At 41.2% G+C, this 18,198-nt stretch overlaps 1 protein-coding gene across 1 annotated transcript; it reads left to right on the forward strand.

Annotated features, from left to right (window-relative positions):
- The first annotated feature begins 104 nt into the window (after window positions 1–104).
- DCT (dopachrome tautomerase) lies at window positions 105–17,328 on the forward strand. The gene is made up of 8 exons (XM_009667374.2): window positions 105–405; window positions 5,000–5,299; window positions 8,180–8,280; window positions 9,383–9,549; window positions 11,117–11,296; window positions 11,404–11,539; window positions 13,941–14,142; window positions 15,461–17,328. The coding sequence occupies exons 1-8, from the start codon at window positions 105–107 to the stop codon at window positions 15,640–15,642; spliced, it is 1,569 nt and encodes a 522-aa protein (XP_009665669.2). The 3' UTR covers window positions 15,643–17,328.
- Window positions 17,329–18,198: the final 870 nt, after the last annotated feature.

An 18,198-nucleotide genomic window follows, 5' to 3' on the forward strand; every position in this document is an offset into this window, starting at 1 on the left:
ATGGAGTGGCTTTGAGGCCAGGCAGCTAAGTTGTCCCGCTGAGGAAATCTCCGCGCTCTACTCACTGAAGTCCTGCAGAGAGGGAGAGCTTGCACTCAGCAGCGATGGGCTCTCAGGGGAGGCTCTTTTGGGCTGTGCTGGGCTATATGAGCTGCTGTTGTCCCCCGAGGGTGGAGACGCAGTTCCCCCGTGTCTGTATGACAGTGGAGGCTCTTCGGTTGAAGCGATGCTGCCCAGCCTTGGGGCTGGAGCCAAGCAATGTGTGCGGGATGCTGCAGGGCAAGGGGCAGTGTCAGGCGGTACACGTGGATGCTCAGCCCTGGAGTGGCCCCTACACCCTTCGAAATGTGGACGACCGGGAACAATGGCCCCTCAAGTTCTTCAATCAGAGCTGTCAGTGCACAGGTGAGAGGGGACACTGGCAGTGGGAGCATGAAGCGATCTGCAAGCCTTGCTCCAGGCAGGGCCAAGGGCTAGAAAGGTGCCTGATGGGGTAAGACCTCAAGAAGGCTTTGAATTTTAGCAGTTTCCTTAAAAGATGGTCAAGTTTATGGCCATTAGCTTTTTCCGAAAGGTTTTGGGAATCTCAGGGCTGTGTTCAAACCTGGTTCTTCTGTGACTGCTAAAACTGACACTGTGAACTTTGATCAGTTTGCGTTGATCATGTTTGTTTCTGCTGGAGTGGTACTTTGCAGAACAGTATGTCCCTGCACGGAAAATGTGTTAATGTCCAGCCGGGCTGTTTTCCAGCATTGTTAACTGAGACTACAGTTCACTTTAGTCCCAAACAGGTCCGTATTACCACGGGAAGGGCAATCCTGCCCTTTTCCTCCTCATCTCCAGCTGCTCAGTCCCACTCTTGCCTTTACGTGGGCCTGCGTGTTAGCGTGCTGGGAAGCAAATTGGATCAGGGAACTGATGTGCCTGAAGGCTAACCTGGCCGGAAGGGCTGGGTTTTAGTGATACCAGCTCACTAGTGCTGGCGTGAGAGAGGGAATAAGAAGGCAAGGTCAGGGCAGGGTAAGGAGGCAGGACCCTCATTTAAAGAGAGTTAAAGTGACCTTGGAACGAGTGCCCTGACTGCTTTGCAGGGCTGGCAAGGGACAGTATTGGGAATGCCAGGCAAAAGGCATGTCTGTGGTACAAAAGTCACCTGCTAGGCAGATTTCAAATGCAGCCTGGGACGTCTTGTTGGAAACAAAGTTGTCTGAATTTTCTAACATGGGAAAAATAGCATGCTTTCTTTCAATCTGATTGTTAGAAGTAGCTGACCTATTTTATCTGAAATTTACCTTACTTCTCATTATCACAAAACCCAAATCAGTCTGAGGAAGACACACAGCAGAAAATGTCAGGCCATCCAGTTAAGCATTGCAATACTGTTATCAACTGAAAGCAGAGAGGTAGTGGCAGATGACCTAAATGGATAGATAGTATTATTGAGGCTCATCTAAAATAAAAATAGACTTTAGAGTGTAAATCTATTTCTCTCTCTTTCTTTGACTAGATCTAAAATGCTCAGGTGGTAGTTCTTTATATGTTCCAGACACTTTACAGAAAATAGTAAATACAGCTTTTATTTCATTTTAAGGGTTCTTAAATACCTCCAAAACTAAACCCCAAGTCAGAAGAACACTGAAGCGTATGGGAATACCCTAGCACTTATGCAGTCTGAATACACAGGGGATCAGTACACGGGAATAAACTGGGGAGCGCTGTTGTCATACCCATAGGGAGACATTAATTGAAATTGCTTGTCCGAGTAAAGGTATTTGATATTTGTGGGACTGGGTCCTAAGTTATGTGACTAGAGTGTAATGTAGTTTCATTTTCCCTGTCCTCTTTTGGGCTGTCCGTTTTCCTCAGTTCTTTAAATGTGGTTTCTCTCTTTGCGTATCTACTCTGCCGATTTTATTTTACTTGTTGTATTCCTCCTCCTTTGCTCAGCACCCAGACCTGGATGGATATGATTTACAAGAATTAATGAACATTTACAGCAGAAGGCCAAATTTTCAGAGGTCCTTTTGTGTGGAGCTATTACAATTTTATTTATTTTATTAAGTTTTATTAAGAGATCTCTAGAGTCCTTGTTCTCTAAGTACAGCAGTGATAAAACATTAAGGTGGCAGCCTTAATGGTAATTTTAAGAACAGTTTTCTGGGCTCTCTTCTGTTGTGGTCAGCTTGATACTGCAATGCAAAGACTTTTCTAAGGAGAGTGCTAAGAAGTTTGTGACAGTGTAAGAACTGAATGAGATTTGATGTTTTTGTAATACTGTAACTGTAAGTCTGTGTCTACTAGTGTTTTTTTTTTCTCTCTGTGTTATACACTGGTCACCTGTTTGTGCACCGGAGTTTTAAAAGGTATTATGTGTGGTCTTTATTAGGCATCTAGGCCTGTGGCATTTATGGTAGTAAATTAAATATGCCCATTCAAAGGAGCATGGAACAGTGCACACCTGTACTATTACATTTTCTTATTTTCCAAATGAATGTGACATGTAAACTGTTATTTGAAATGGTTCCTGGTCTGTGCGAACCCCAACCCATGCCAAGGCTCTTTCGAACAGTTTAATGATATAGATGATTGTGTTCCAGTGCCATCCCTGCCCTGTTTAATTTATACTTTAGATATGACCTAAAAGATAGCTATGGGAACTCCAGGTGCCATGTGTTTGATTATATTTGGTTAGACAGTGCCATTTAACTTTATCACATAGTCCCTGGTTGCACAGTAGGCACACTGGAGGAGCTGTGAGGAACAGGAACCAATATTTTCCAAAAGACAGTTCTAGAGATCTCTCAATAAATGATTCCATTTGAGCTTTCTGCTAAAAACTTATCATGCGCCGAAGCTGCTTATGCAATATACATAGCCTAATTAGGCGATGTTGTAAGATATTCCTGAAGATTTGTCATCTGGTCAGTACACGCTGGAACATGTGACAGACTAATAGCTAGGCTGAATTGTCAAGAATGAGCAAAAACATAGATAGTGGGGTACACCCAAATTCAGATGGGCAGTAATGCTCTTCCCATGGAATTTGCAGGATGTAAGGATAAAATCAATCTGCCATGCTGCTTTTCAACCATCTTAATGCCTGCCCTCACCATCATAACATATCCATCCACTCCTACTTCCTTTCATAAAACTACAAACTATTTCTTTTTTCTGGAATAAGCCATCTTCCCCCTAACCCAGCGCAGACCCCTAGCTTCTGATACCTTCAATCCTAGCCTAGCCCAGCCACTCCTGCCTGCATCAGGATGAAACATAAACCGTATGCCTTCCTTGTTGTATGCCATCAGGCTTTGCAAAACCTAGGTTAAATCTTCACCCCTGTGGTCCCTAACCCTATTACTGGTCCTAAGCTTCATGAAAACATGTAACCTATTGATCTCATAGCCTCATAAACTCTTCAAACCTGAAGTTAAGAGGAGTTCCCATATCCTCTTGGTAGGTCTCACAGGAGTCTGTTACAAATGCTTACAGCTCAGCAGTCCTTATCCTGGAGCTAGCCATAAGCTGTATAACCTGCATGACAGCACCTCTTGTAACCTTGGGGGGGTCTTTGAAATTGGTAACAAGCTGTAGCTCTGTAACTCCTGAAAATCTGAAGTCTTATTTTAGCGTTACCTGCTATTTTACTTCTATATTCAACACTGCAGCCTAGGGACATATGCCCATCCAGGAACTCTTCATAAGCCACTTCCCCATCTCCACATTACAGAATCACAGAATCACAGAATGGCTGAGGTTGGAAGGGACCTCTGGAGATCATCTAGTCCAACCTCCCTGCTCCAGCAGGGTCCTCTAGAGCATATTTCCCAGGATTGCATCCAGGCGGGTTTTGAATATCTCCAGGGAAAGAGACTCCACAACCTCTCTGGGCAGCACTGAAATGTGTGGGGGAAAGTGAGATTTTGTGACTTTTTGGAAGGCAGTTAGCATGGTCATTATGGAGGGAGTGTGTGTATATAGGAGGGATGTGGAATTAGAAAATCTTGGTGCAGCATTTGCAGAACTGAGTGGAGATCCCAGAGGAGCCCCGGCTGTCTCCCTTCTCCCTCCTGCCCTTCATGGCAATGCCCACTTTCCTGCACACCTCCTGCACCAGCAGCCTGTGTATGTCTGGGCAGGAGGTAGATGTACGTTGCCAGAACAGTTGTTCCCCAACTCCTCTAGCAAAGTCAAAGAAAGCTTATCAAGCTTTGGGTAAGACCCAGCAGGGTCTTTCTGCTGTTTTTGGCAGTCTGCCACTGTAGGCAAGAGGCCATGGCACCTGTACTTAAAGCTAGCTCTGTGTTCCTGGTCTCTTCCACCACATTAGAGAATCTGAGTTAATAGCCTAGAGCAGATCTGATTACTTGCCTCAGAAAAAATGCCAACAGGGAATGACGGTACTCTACTGTTTCTCAGGCTGTTATTTCAGCACCATTTGATAATGCTTAAAGTGTGACCAGCAGCACCCCTGGTGCTTGTCCTGGATTTTGCTGGGTCCCAGAAATGCTGTTAACAGACTTTAGTTTTTCATAGATTTTGCCCTTAAATGCACTGTTTTGTTTTGTTTGGGAATTTTTTGCTGTGTTTAAAGATCCACATGAGCAGACCAATTTTTGGATTTGATACTGGAAGTCTGGGAGTACTTGAGAGAAAATCAAGCAAAGCACTTAATCACGTGCTTAACCTGAAGTGCTCAGCCCTCTGTTCTGTGAGAATCCTCGTGCACCTGGGGGTTTTGCAGCGTTCTCCGCATCTTGAGGCATCAAACCCATTATCTAGTGCTTTACTCCCCAGCCAGCTGAGTGTGATTCTTGGCCCTGCTATGCTTCTGGGAAGTGAGCCATCCTCCTAGTTAAGCAATTGGCAAAGCTGCTGTCCCTTCCAGGAATTGAAATCTCTGGGGAGAAAAGGAATGCTAATTCTAAATTCTTCTGCGTTTCAATGTTAGTTTTCCTTGATTCATAATTTGATGGCTGCTCTGTCCCTCTTAATTCAGGAAACTTTGCTGGCTATAACTGTGGTGACTGCAAGTTTGGATGGACTGGCCCTGACTGCAATGAGAGGAAGCCACCAGTTGTCAGGAAGAATATCCATTCCTTGACTGCAGAAGAGAGAGAGCAATTCTTTGATGCATTACACCGTGCAAAGACTACCATTCATCCAGACTACGTAATTGCAACTCAACACTGGATGAGTCTGCTTGGTCCCACTGGAATGGAACCACAAATTGCAAACTGTAGTATCTATAACTACTTCGTCTGGCTTCATTACTACTCAGTCAGAGACACGTTATTAGGTTAGTGCTTTTCTTATCCAATGGGTCCTTCATGTAATGAAAGGGGAGAAAAGTATAAATGTTGGACAAAGGTAAGCATGCTTAACATGGCTATGTTACTTTAGCAACCAAGGAGGCCTGCTACGAGTAGATCTGCAGAGTAAAGAAGTTAGCGCTGAGGACCTGGTGGCCAAATGCAGTTCAGTGAGTTCCGCTTCAGGCCTGCTGCAGTCTGGTCCCAAGGACTGAAAGCCCAGTGATGGCTGGGGCACACCAGCTGCTCTCCTGGGTGCATCTTCCATCTGATGGGAAGGTAGCTCATGTGCTCAAGTGGCTGTTGGGTGAGCCAGTGTGTGGTCCATGATTCACCTCAAAAATACTTTCCTAATACAGACTACAAGGTAGATGCAGCAACAGTAGGGAAAAGTGTTATGCAGTGATTAAGGCAGCATCCAGAGACTTCAGAAAGTGGAGTCCCTCTGCCTACTTGACCTTGAGTCTCCACCTGTGGCTTTCAGCAAGTCCTTAAGGATGGGATTCGCCTGGCCAGCCGTAGTCAGCTTTTAAAACCTAACCAGGTGGGAGGTTTGGACATCTAACTCCATGCTTCCTCTCCCAAATGAGGATTCTTAGTCGTTATTGCTCTTCTAGAGTGAAGTATCTACACTAACCCCATCTCATAGAGCCCGGCTCTCAAATAAGGCAATAGTATGGCTTTTTTATCCAGCAGTCCTACATCTGAGCTGTGGGGCTTAGCATTCAAGTCTCTCCATCTGAGTGAGATGAACGGTCAGCCAATACAGCAGCCCACATCTATCTCTTTTTTCTGGAAGGTGTCTATTACCCTAAAGTGCATTTACTTCAGTCTCTCCTGAAACTATTCCACTTTGCTAGTGTTAGTGAAACAGTTGAAGGACTTAGCAAAAGCAAAGAGTCTTCAAGGGATAAGACAGTCTTGTGGAAAGAGGCAACTTCCAGTGCCACTGCAATGATAAGTAAATCCATATGTGGGTTGAAGCATCTACTCTTTCATTGCCTCAGTTTATTTGTGTAGGGTGGGGCTTATTTCCATTAGACTGCTCTTCTCCAAATGTTATTGTAAGTGCAGAAAAGGTTGTCAGCTGATCGTCTATCAAAATTGTGATGGCAGTGTATAAGATTGGTTACATCGCAGAAATGCAGTATGGGAATCAAAGCGGATTTTCTACATGAAAGAAAGCCTTGGTGAAGCCTTTATTACAAAATTGCTAAATGTCTGAAATAGCTCTTGTTAAAATGAAAACATGAATAATAACTAATCTATCTTTGCATCTCAGTATATTTGAATTCTCATATCTTTGTGATGACTTGAGCGAGAAGAGAAAGAGATTAATTTTGAATGGAAAATACTAAACTAATTAGAAAATCTTCCAAATCTTTTCTGAACCAAGTACCTATCTGTTACACATCCTTTATGACGCTTTTTACAGCTTAAAATATTTAAAACTTGATGGGTCCATTTTCATCTTAAGAAACATCTTTTTTGTGAGACTACTGTCAATCAAAACCTATCTTTTAGAGAGAGTTACTTGCCTCCAGTACTATCACTCAAACATCGTGAAGCTATTTTGTATTCAAAGAAACATCACAGCAGAATCAAACAGCTGCTGCCTGAGGAGCTCTTCCAGTGGAAGCAGCTTTTTGGCATGTTTCTCTCCTTTTTTTTCTTTTTTTTTTTGAAAGATTACAGCTATAGTAGCCCGTTGTACACTAGAGAGTCAATACCCAGTCATGTAAGAAAATAAGACTAGGTTTATTTGTGAACCTCAGGAGAAACCTCATATTTTGCTGGATTGCTAAAAAGACAAAATCTGTATTTCTTCCAAAATCTAGCATGAGATTTAATTCTAAAAGCATGGCTAACCATTATAAATCTATTTGGCAAAACAGTATTTATGTACAAAGCATGCATTAAGACACTACAGATGGCTCTGTATTTCTTTTTTAAGTTCAGTTAGGGCTAAGCTATGTTACATCAAGTAGTCTGTTTTTTTCTAAAATAGGAATTTATCTGAAAAAAGGAAAAGGGTAATGCCAGTGCCCACTAGTAATTGGTCAGCTAAATGAAGGAAAAACTAGCTTGTCATTATACGTTTTGAAAACAATGCACCCCTTTTCTTCGAAGATTTCCTAAAATGTGGCGTCAGCTCTTCTGCTGAGCTTTGGAGTGCCAGGAAGGGAAACAGTCATGAGAACCGCAGCGATCTGAAATGCTGAGCAGCAAAACCCACCAAATTTCCCTCTGCAGATTCATGCTTCACCTCCTAGCAGAACACTGCAGAGGATCCTCATTGTTTTAGCTGATTTCTTCAGGAGCTTCTGCGGTGGGGGCCAGCACAAGCCTGAGGAGAAATAACAAGCCCAGTTTAAAAAAAAAGGTGGCAAAGGACATATTGAATTACTGTTGGCAGGTTATGGAAGATGTTAAGGTTCTCTTAACAGAGAATAGAATAGAATAGAATAGAATAGAATAGAATAGAATAGAATAGAATAGAATAGAATAGAATGTGTAACTCTTACTGCTCATCAAGATAATGAGACAACGTGGTAGATATTAGAGAAGACCTTAGATATTGGACAATAAGACAGTTTCTCAAAAATAAGAACATTCAAATGACAAGAAATCTTCACAATATCAAACCTTTTGGAATGTGAAGTTTTGAGAAATGTTGAAATTAATATCCAAAGAAGACTTTGGTTCAGTAATCCTATGTAAATATTCTAGCTTCTGATCTGTGCTTTTTCCAAAGATGCGGAGCTGGAGCTTTTCATTTGATTCAAGTACAGGCAATAGAAGAAGCCGTTCACCTTCTATCTAGCTTCATTTGCTCTTGAAGCGCTCATTATACCTTCCCTTTGCAGGACCTGGCCGCCCTTTCACAGCTATCGATTTCTCGCATCAAGGACCTGCCTTTGTTACTTGGCATAGGTACCATTTGCTGTTGCTGGAAAGAGATCTACAGGTTAGCAAAACATCCTTTTTATTTTTTCATGTGGCGTCTCTCTTTTGCTACACATCTTTGACCAGCTAGCCAAGGATAAGCTATTTCTTAGCACAGATTCTTACACACCCTAGTCTCAAATGTGTTTGCTCATTGGTCCTTTTTTATTTAAAGTGAATTTAGTTCTTTCAAGGTGCTGAGCAGTTTGAAGATAACCGTGAACACTTTCAAGAGGAACTAGAACTTAAATGGAGTTAATAGTCAGATGAAGATATACCAGATCCTATGTTAGGAGCTTCACTCTGAACAATCACATAAAGGTTATCATGGAGATTTTCCTACGTATTCTTGACAAAGAGCACAAGATGTGAAGTAACACTATTTATTAATAAAATCAAAGCAACACTTATAAGCAAAACTTAATGACAGATATTGCCTGCTGATTTTGAAGACACCATCTTAGGGGAAGCAACTCCATATATTACCCCCTTTAATAATGCCATTTAATGCATTCGTATATTTAGGTATAGACTTTTTAAGCAATATGTGTTAATGTGCCTGACATTCAGTTGGCTAAGCATTCACATTTGCAATACTTCTATTTTAATGTAGTTTGACCTTGAAAATGGTTGGTATCAGAATAGTTGCAGGATCTTGCTTGCATGAAATCCTATGCAACAAGCAAATGCAAGCAAATACACTGTATTCCTCTATTAATACAAAATCAGATTCTTCCCCAGGGTTACCCTTTCTAGAGTGAAAGCAAACCACATATACAGTTTTACCCATTGCCCACTTACCTCGCTACAGAAAACCTCCTTGTTGTTTAAAGGCTTGATTAATCTCTTCTGCTCTCCTGCTTGGTTACTGAGTTGGTAGAAAGCTTAACTTGGCCAAAAAAAGTGCAATCCAGCAGTGCACTAACTAGAGACAATTTTTTTGTTAGGATTGACTTATTATGCTACTGTTTTGAAAAGAGTTGGAGCAGCGTTATGAAATGAGTGGTGTTCATTTTCAAATTAAAAGCAGAATACAGAGTATCTACTAAAACAATTTTGGGGAATTGCTTTTTTTTCTTTCCTTTAAAGGTGATACCCTGCTAACGTGTTTCTTTCCATTGTAGCGACTGACTGGCAATGAGTCCTTTGCGTTGCCCTACTGGAATTTTGCCACAGGTAAAAATGAATGTGACGTGTGTACGGATCAGCTCTTTGGAGCATCCTGGCCGGATGACCCAAGCCTAATCAGCCCAAACTCCAGATTCTCCCGCTGGCAAATAGTTTGTAATAGGTAAGAGAATGCCTAGGACAAACTTGCATAGTGATCAAATCTTGTTTTTTCATTTGCTATTGGCAGCTCAGACTGCTCTCACAGTGGGAGTGAATGATAGGAAAAGAACCAAGACTTCTTTTTGAAAACTGGGACTTATGATGGATTAGTATGTACACGGTGCTACGTAAGTTTTACCACTGCTATCATGGAAATACGTTTTTAGGATGATTCTTTTGATAGAGGATTTTAGCTGATTCAGCCAATTCGAGTCTGACAAAAGTTTGAAGAGTTTGCCACATTTGCAAGTATCTTTTTAAAGGAGAAATGCCAGCCTGCTGGTGCTCTGTAACACCCAGCTGATTTTGGAACAAGTTGCAGGTAGGCTGAAAAATCTGTTTCCTTGCATTGCGTGAGATCCTAAATCCAAGATATTTAATGCAGTTTTGGAACTGACTTCAAAGTGGCTGAGTTTTCACATAGATAGCAAAGTTAAAAAAAAAAGGAAAAAGGTAGCCACTATCTTGCTGCCAGCTATCTGTAGGTATATAGCAGTTTGGGTAAGTGCAGGGTGAATTCATGTGCAGGCTTGGATCCTTATGACGTACGATGCTGTTGTTTATAGTACTCATATAATATTCTTGTGTGAGGTTGGGGCCAGTATGAGGTCAGAAGGAGGTATTGAATGTCCAGGGCTCTTCAGAAAAGAGGCTATTTCTCTAGGCACCTAACGAGTTACTTGCAATTCTGGCCTTAGGCACCAGTTAGCTTTATATCTTGTCCCTACTTTTTCTCTAAGATAAATAGGGTTTTGTTTTTTCTTGAAAATTGAAGTGACTGGGCTGTTGTCTTGCCAAGGGTAAACAGAGAAGGGCTTTTCTTACTCCAGCAGTTTAGGAAAATGCCATTTCATTTTATATTGAATAGCACTTACTTTTTTTTTTTTTTGTTAACAACTGTTACATTGTTTTTCTCCTTCCTTCTTTATCTCCCTAATATAAAGGACTCCCACTCATAAGTTAGTAGACAACTGCTGCAAGTGCAGGACTTTTTATCCTTCAGGTCCTGAGGAAAAGGATGCAACGTAATGCAGCTGCTTTTCTCCTAATAAGTATAAGAGCTGGAAAGTGAAAACCTGTTTTCTATCAGTCCTTGCATTTCTTTAGCGCACCCCACAGTAGGACTTCCATGTTTTTTCTCTTTGCTAAAAGTTAAAAAGCTAGTCCTTACTCAGGACGAAAAGTTTCAACTGTTTTGGGTTGTCCAGCAAAAACTGCTCTTCCAAAATGCTCAGATGGGAGAGGGCCTGCATGGAGCTTTGCTTGCTCTTTCTGAAATGTCCTCTCTGCTGAGGACAAGCCTAGCCACTCCTGCTCCGAATGAGCCGGTGAGAATCGTGGCACGATGGCAACTCTGCAATAAATTCATCTTCCAGGCCACTGGAGGCAAACAGATTTCCCACGGTGTGTCTGGCCATAAACTCTGCCCTCTCAGACAGCTGACGCCTCTTTTTCATTGTGGGGGGAAAAAAGGCAAACAGATAGAAACGCCCTGCCCTAACTTGTGCCCTTTTCCATTTTCCGCTCAGTTTGGATGATTACAACCGCCTGGTCACGCTGTGCAATGGCACGGATGAAGGGCCGCTGCGGAGGGGGCCGCTGAGGACCTCCAGCCGGCAGCTGCCTACCTTGGAGGACATCAGGAACTGCCTTTCCCTGCAGGAGTTTGACAGCCCGCCGTTTTTTCGGAATTCCAGTTTCAGTTTCAGGTTTGTCCTTTGGCTCCTCTGCAGAAGGAGCTAAAAATATTTTTTATTCGTGTGTTTGTGAACAAGACATGTTTACTTTTTTTTTTTTTTTTAAAATACATCCACAGGAATGCGCTGGAAGGGTTCAATAAACCAGATGGTACCTTAAACTCGTCGGTGCTGAGCCTTCATAATTTAGCTCACTCTTTCCTGAATGGGACCAGTGTTCTCTCTCACGCTGCTGCCAATGATCCCATCTTTGTGGTATGTCTTTTTTCCCCAATGTGAGTGTAACTGGCTGTGATTCAAAGGCAGCTATCTCACCAGGGATTTGCAGAGTAGAAGTAAAGTGAATCCCCTAAAATAGGTCCTTTACATACAAAATGAGAACTCTTCTCTCTTTTCTTGAGCACTGCCACATCTGCATAATGGTCAAATAAAGAAAGGAGAAATCTCAGGATGATTTGTGCAATACAAAATCAGTTTCTAGGGAGAAGAGTACTATTCCAACTCACATTGCCCAGAATCCTTTCATTAGGTAGGATTTAAATTTCATGGTTTATACCAGACAATGTTACAGCAACAAGAAAAGCTGAAAATTGGGTTAACTATTTTAGGACAGTAGACTGACTATTTTTTTTCTTTTTTAAAAACTTCTCTCTAAGGGATAGTCTAAGAGAAAGCACATCTAATTTCAGAGTTTATTGGGGAATAGAAATAATAGGATTTTGCTAGTGTGTTAGTATAAAATCACACTGCAATGAACAGCTCAAACAGCAACTTGCAAATAAAAAGCTGGCAGCTGAGCCTACTGCACATTTCCTCTGCTTAATAAATGCATGACAGTTTCTTTTCTTCTTTATTAGCTTAAATCACAATGATTATGTAGAGGAATTCTAATAGAATTCATGTCTTTATTTTAATTTTGTAATTTTCTGTTAAAAATGATAATCTGATAAATTAGCCCGACTACTTATGTAGTGGTTCACTAGTTTATTTCCTTCACAATGTTTGAATTCCTATATTAATTCCTTTCTTACACAATGGAATCTTTATTTCACTGTCCTTTCTATTTTTACACAGGATTATTTGCCGTAAGGTATTTTCTGGACTATTTTTTTCCAGAGCGGTCATTAAAAAACAAAAGTACAATAGAAACAAGTTTGAAGAGCCCCGGAGGTATATAATAGTTGTTTGAACTCAACTTGGAAACAACTTTCCTGAACTAGTGTTTTATAGATCTATGAACTTACTGGGAAAGACTTGATCAAATCTGTGGGTAGCAGGAGTTGCGGGGCTGGTGGAATGCTATAAAATGACCGTGAAGAATCCAATTGGTTGCAATTTTCCAGACTTGTTCAAAGGCAAGAGACAGTAAAATACTTAGGAGAAGTAGATTAACCTGAATGAGCTTGGTGGACCCTTACATGAGAGGAGGGACCCACCCATTAATTTCCAGCTGAGAGATATTATGATATCAAGTCTTAAATATACACATCGAGGAAAAGCGAGGGAATTCCCTGCTGCCTGATACTGCAAACACTTCATAACTATTAAGATAACAGTGTTCAAATGATCCACATCTCTTCACGCTTTGGACGTGCTGTCAGCTTCCAGCATATGCTTTGGAGCAAACATTTTATGCCTTTCTGCACTTGTAAAGCACTAGGTACCTTTGAACATAACCACAGTATAAGGCATATTCTGCAATGCTTTCGTGAAACTTCTTCCCCTCTTAAAACGTCCTTTCCCGACTGCCCCTCGTTCGTTGAAGGGCTATTTGTTCTTGTGAGTGTCTTGAGCTCCCTCCGGTGACTCATCTAAGCATTGCTCCCCTGAAGAAGTGCTTGGACTTGAAGTTAATCAGAGCCAATTTTCACCCATAGGGTCTCTAAATGGGGCCGGGATTAACTGAAGCTGTTTAGCAATTCACATTGCATTCATCTGAGCCTAAGTTCTTGGGTCAGGGTTTTCCAGGGAAAGTGTCGAAAGTAACCTGAATAAATGGCTTGACTTTTCAGTGTCCTGGCCACTAAGAGTAACTTATCACAGGGATAGAAAGCTGGCTTTTACGAAATGACAGTCTGGAGGAAGATTGCACAACAGCACAAGAGCAAGAAAGTATATAGTAAAATGTCCCACACAGTAGTTTAATTTAGTCCTTTCTCATAAGTTTTGCTGCTTTCCTGTTCTGTAAATCCCACCTAAATTAGATTAGCTTCTTCCTTCTCCCTCCTCTCTCTCTTTCTGCCCTTCTCTCGCTTTAAAAGGCTGCTTCCTTCTGAGGTGAAAATGAGTAGCTGTCCCCAGATCACAGCTCTCTGCATGGTGGGGCAACAGTGCAGCCCCAGCAGGTCTTTTAGGACGTGTGTCCTGCTCAGGGGAGGGGGGCAAAATCTCACCATCCTTGGGGAGATAAGAAGGATGCGGGGACCAAACTGGGATATTATCTGAGTCACAGCTTGGGTCCCACTCTGTCCTCAGGTGACATAACTGTTGTGCTTATCGAGGGGAGATTGCAGCGTGCCAGTACAGCTCTTAGGCAATCAGTGTCTCCCCACCCTCCACACATTCACGCTTCATGCTCAGCATCTGCATAGAACAACCGTCCAATTTTCTCAGGAAATAACTTAATAAGTATGCATGCCTATGGCTGAATTTGCAGGTTCTTCACTCCTTTACTGATGCCATCTTTGACGAATGGATGAAACGGTTTAGCCCACCTGACAATGCCTGGCCTGAGGAGCTGGCCCCTATCGGTCACAACAGACTGTATAACATGGTCCCTTTCTTCCCTCCTGTGACCAATGACCAACTTTTTCTCACTGTGGAGCAGCTTGGCTACACCTATGCCATTGACCTGCCAGGTATGTTTTGGAGGTGTGGAGGCACTTCCAGGCCAAGAGATGTGACAGCTCAAGTTTTCAATGACACAGAAATTTGGAAAATAAGGCACCTTTTACAAAAGCATGAATCTATTCTCCTGGCCACCAGCAACCACATGTATCTGGTATCCTTTTGTAGCCCAGGTAGTTACAACTCACCAGGCAAGTTGTGTAACTACAAGCGTGCACAGAGTTTGTTCCTGCTCTGCAGCAAAATGCGCCAACTTAAACTGCTTTGATATTGATGAGCATGCTCCTTTGGGGCTGAGGAGTCTCTAATTTTGGCCCCTGTTGCCAGCACTGTTTATGCCTGTTACAGCATCCTTTAATCTGTCAGAGGTCAGGTGCTCTGCCAGGAAGCTTGTCAGGCTGCTGCTAGTCATTAGAAAATACTTCTTTCGCATAGGACCCTGAATTATGCTGCCTCATGAAACTTGTCAGAGATGCACTTAGTTAAGCTTTGGATACTCTGGATTGGGGCACACAACTTTTAGTCACTTCTGTAGCCAGTATGTGACATCTTGAGCCCCCTGGATTTAAGCCCTTATGTCTAAATTCCTTCAAGATATTTACAACACCTTAAGCTTTTTTGAGAGTTTTTCCTGAATGTTATTTGAGTCAAACTTTTTTGCCGACATCTCAATATGTTTAGCATTTTTCAGAATAGGACAACAGGAAGTTCTTGCCTGAATCTTCTGAAAGCATAAATTAAAAAAATAAACTAATTCAGCCAACTGGAGCTGACATGAACTTATTTACACAGTAAGAATGATCAATGTTACACTAGAAGACAGTGGTTCCCCAATAGTAGTTCAAGATCAGAGGATGTGATGCATAGGTGGTCAGCAAAATCATAATAGTTTCAGTTAAAAGTTTGGCGATAGGTTGCATTGTGGCCTGTTGGAAAATCTGAGGGTTTTCCATGTACCAAATTAGTCTGGAAATCACTATGCGGAGATGTTACCGTGGAAAGATTTACTTAAAACATTCATAACTGGCCAAATTAAGTAAGAGAATAGTCTCTTTTTCTTGTTACCCTTCATCCTTCTCATTCTCAACTGTTTCATTTCTCTGAAATGTCGAAGTTTAAATTCAGCTGTAGACTTCTCTGGCAGGAAATGACTCTGGCTCTGTTATGTGTGTTGGTTGCATCGTGGATTATCAACTTTTTTTGTGGCCAATGGATCTCTTAGCTATGCAAGTAGTAATAATTATCAGATCGTACGATATCGCTTTCTCCCATGTAATTTGAGAAATAAAATTATGAGCGGTCCTTACTTCACATTTTCTGTATTTCCAGGTTCATCTGAAGAAACTCAAGCCTGGGCTATCATAGTTGGAGCCACGCTTGCAGGAGCGCTTATAGCTCTGGTCATGCTAGTCCTGCTGCTTGTATTTTTTCAACACCGAAGACAGAGAAAAGGTTTTGAACCACTGATGAATGTGAGCTTCACCCCAAAAAAGTACATGGAAGAGGCCTAGTGCCTTGACTTTGTTTTCTTAGTTACTCTTGTAGGTGACCTTGATTAGTTCATTCAGATCTTAGCTAGGTTTTTAGCCACCTACTTATCACACACTCCTTTGGCAGCTAAGTATATTATTCCCATTAATTTTTTCCCACTATCTTGTGAACTGTAACAGATAAAGTCTCTGGGTACCTATGTGCAATGCCCTATACAGGCCAAAGTTTTCTCATTTCCAAGGATTACGTGGAGTGTGTGATACTTAGAAGTTATTCTCTATAGATTTAGATCAAGACAGCTAAGAATCTGAACAAGAAGAAAAACAACTTGAATGATCAATAAGCAAGATGCTTTTCCAGCTCAATGTGTTTTTGATTTCATTTAACAGCTCTGAGACGTGCAGAATGTCATTAGCTCTATGTATAATTTGAATAGCAGATCGTTTTATCAATCAATATTCTGAATAAACAATGTAGACTTTTTTTTTTACAGTTCCAAATGTTTCATGCAGCTTAGTGAGATAAGAGGGAAGAGGAGAGTTCAGCTTGACAGAATACTGTATGAAACCTCTAGTTAGTTTATTTCAGAAGCAAGATCAATTCCATGTGTTATTTCTGATCAAGCTGATCGTAACACTAGGTAAAGCCCCCAGCTCAGATTCCTCTGCAGTTTGATTAAGAGCAGGAGTTCCCTTACAGCTAAATGTACACTTCTGTTTTGTTAGGGACTGCAGCAGAAGCCGAACATAGTGCTAGTCCTTCTCTCTCTTGGCTCTGCTGCATAGTTTTGTGGTATGCATGGAAAGAAGAGGGAGGCTCAGATATAGCTAAAGTGGTACTAAATTCAGAGAAAAGAGAAAGTTTTTTGGTGATGGGAAATGTTCCAGGTAGCAGAGAAGTAGGAGTGAGTGTGTGTGTATGGGGAGAGAGCAGGTGTCAGATAAGAAGATGGCAGGAAAACAGATGTATCTCTTCAGAAAAGATTTTTCTACTGTTTAGGGCAAACGATGGTCACAGTATAAGGCAGTTACTTTCAATGTCTACTTGATATTCAAGCTGTAGCTCTTCCCAAGCTGTATAATAATCACACACATCGCTGAGTGTATCTATGTCTATATCCGTGCACAGTATAGAAGGACAAATTATTTTGCACACCCAAAAGCTAGTTAAATGCTTGGCTAAGAAAAGTTTATTTTTATTATTTTCTCATGGGACTCCTTTACCAACAGATCCAACTAATGGCCCAAATTTCCTACTAAACTTGGTTAGCTGCTGCTTTAGATTTGATGACACAGATAACCCTGCATTAGTGGTTTAGGAAAATATGAGTGTTGAAGAGATTCCTTGTAGAAAAGAATCTAGACCTAAGTATTTCCCAAAGTTTGCGACCCAGGACTCAAGGGAACGAGGCTGAGTATCTTGTATTACTCAGGTCTGCAGATAGGAGAGCAGGTCTGGATGTGGCACTCCCTAGACCTCTATCTTAAATATTCCATTATAAATGCCTCTTAAATATAACTTGCACCATATTTGTGTGTCTATCCTATGTTACGTTGAAACAGGATTTGTACACAGCGAATGGAGTCCTGAATAGATTGTGTCAGGTTCAGTGCACGGAACGCTCAGATTTGGCATTTTTACAAACTGTAATGGCTTGGGTCTTAGAGTCTGCTTGCATAGCCTTGAATAAAAATTGTATCTTTAGTAAAGATTTCTATGGTGTTTCTTCTAGGTCTACTTAATACTAGCCATGTGGACTAGGAAGATCTTGTAAATCTTCACGTATACTTAGCTTTGAAAATATATAACTCACAAAACTTCTAAAATACTGATTTGGGGGCATTCGGGGCAAAGAAATGTTATGATGTGCCCACCATATGCTCAGGTAGCCCTTCTTGCATTAGCAGAACAATATTTTTACATGTATGCTAAAAATATTAAGTAAAATACTCACAGTATTCGTCAGGTCACCAGGATCACTGATAGATTCTATTTTGAGCTGTTTTCTTTTTCTTTTTTTCTTTTTCTGTTTTTTTCTATTTTTTCTGAACTCCTGTGTGAATCCCCTCTTATCCAGTCATGTATGCTCACACAGCAGCTGTTTCTTCAGTGGAAGAATCAGGTTTTGATTTTCATTTGGCCATGTGCTTTCATAAAATATAAAATCTTTACCTTTCTATAAAATGTGATTGAAAATGGCTGATATGTTAACATGTTTTTAGGACAGAACCAATATACACATAGAGTGATGATGTGATTCTAGTTTCTTTGGAAATCCAGGGTAAAAATACCAAGCTTTTGGTAATCTATTTACTGCTTTTCTGTCTATCACTCAATATTTAATACAACTTCCCTTCAAACCAAGTTCAGACTTGCCTAGTATTCATCTGTAAGTTCATGGGTACTACCTTTTAGAATTAATTTTTTAATTTCTTGCCAGAATTTCTCACCACTGTTTTTCTTCACTGAAGCATTGAGGGAATATTAAGTTATGGTTGATTCCACACCAAATTTGACATATCCTACCAACATCTATCTATATGCTTACTTATGCATTAAGATTTCAAAATATCTAT

The sequence above is a fragment of the Struthio camelus genome, chromosome 1 (assembly GCF_040807025.1).
Source record: "Struthio camelus isolate bStrCam1 chromosome 1, bStrCam1.hap1, whole genome shotgun sequence".
NCBI classification, from domain to species: Eukaryota; Metazoa; Chordata; class Aves; order Struthioniformes; family Struthionidae; genus Struthio; species Struthio camelus.

Coding starts and splice junctions, on each gene's coding strand:
- DCT (XM_009667374.2), top strand. CDS start 105: ATGGGCTCTCAGGGGAGGCTCTTTTGGGCTGTGCTGGGCTATATGAGC. Junction 8,281..9,382: donor TGCTGGAAAGAGATCTACAG/GTTAGCAAAACA, acceptor TTTCCATTGTAG/CGACTGACTGGCAATGAGTC. Junction 9,550..11,116: donor TGGCAAATAGTTTGTAATAG/GTAAGAGAATGC, acceptor TTTTCCGCTCAG/TTTGGATGATTACAACCGCC.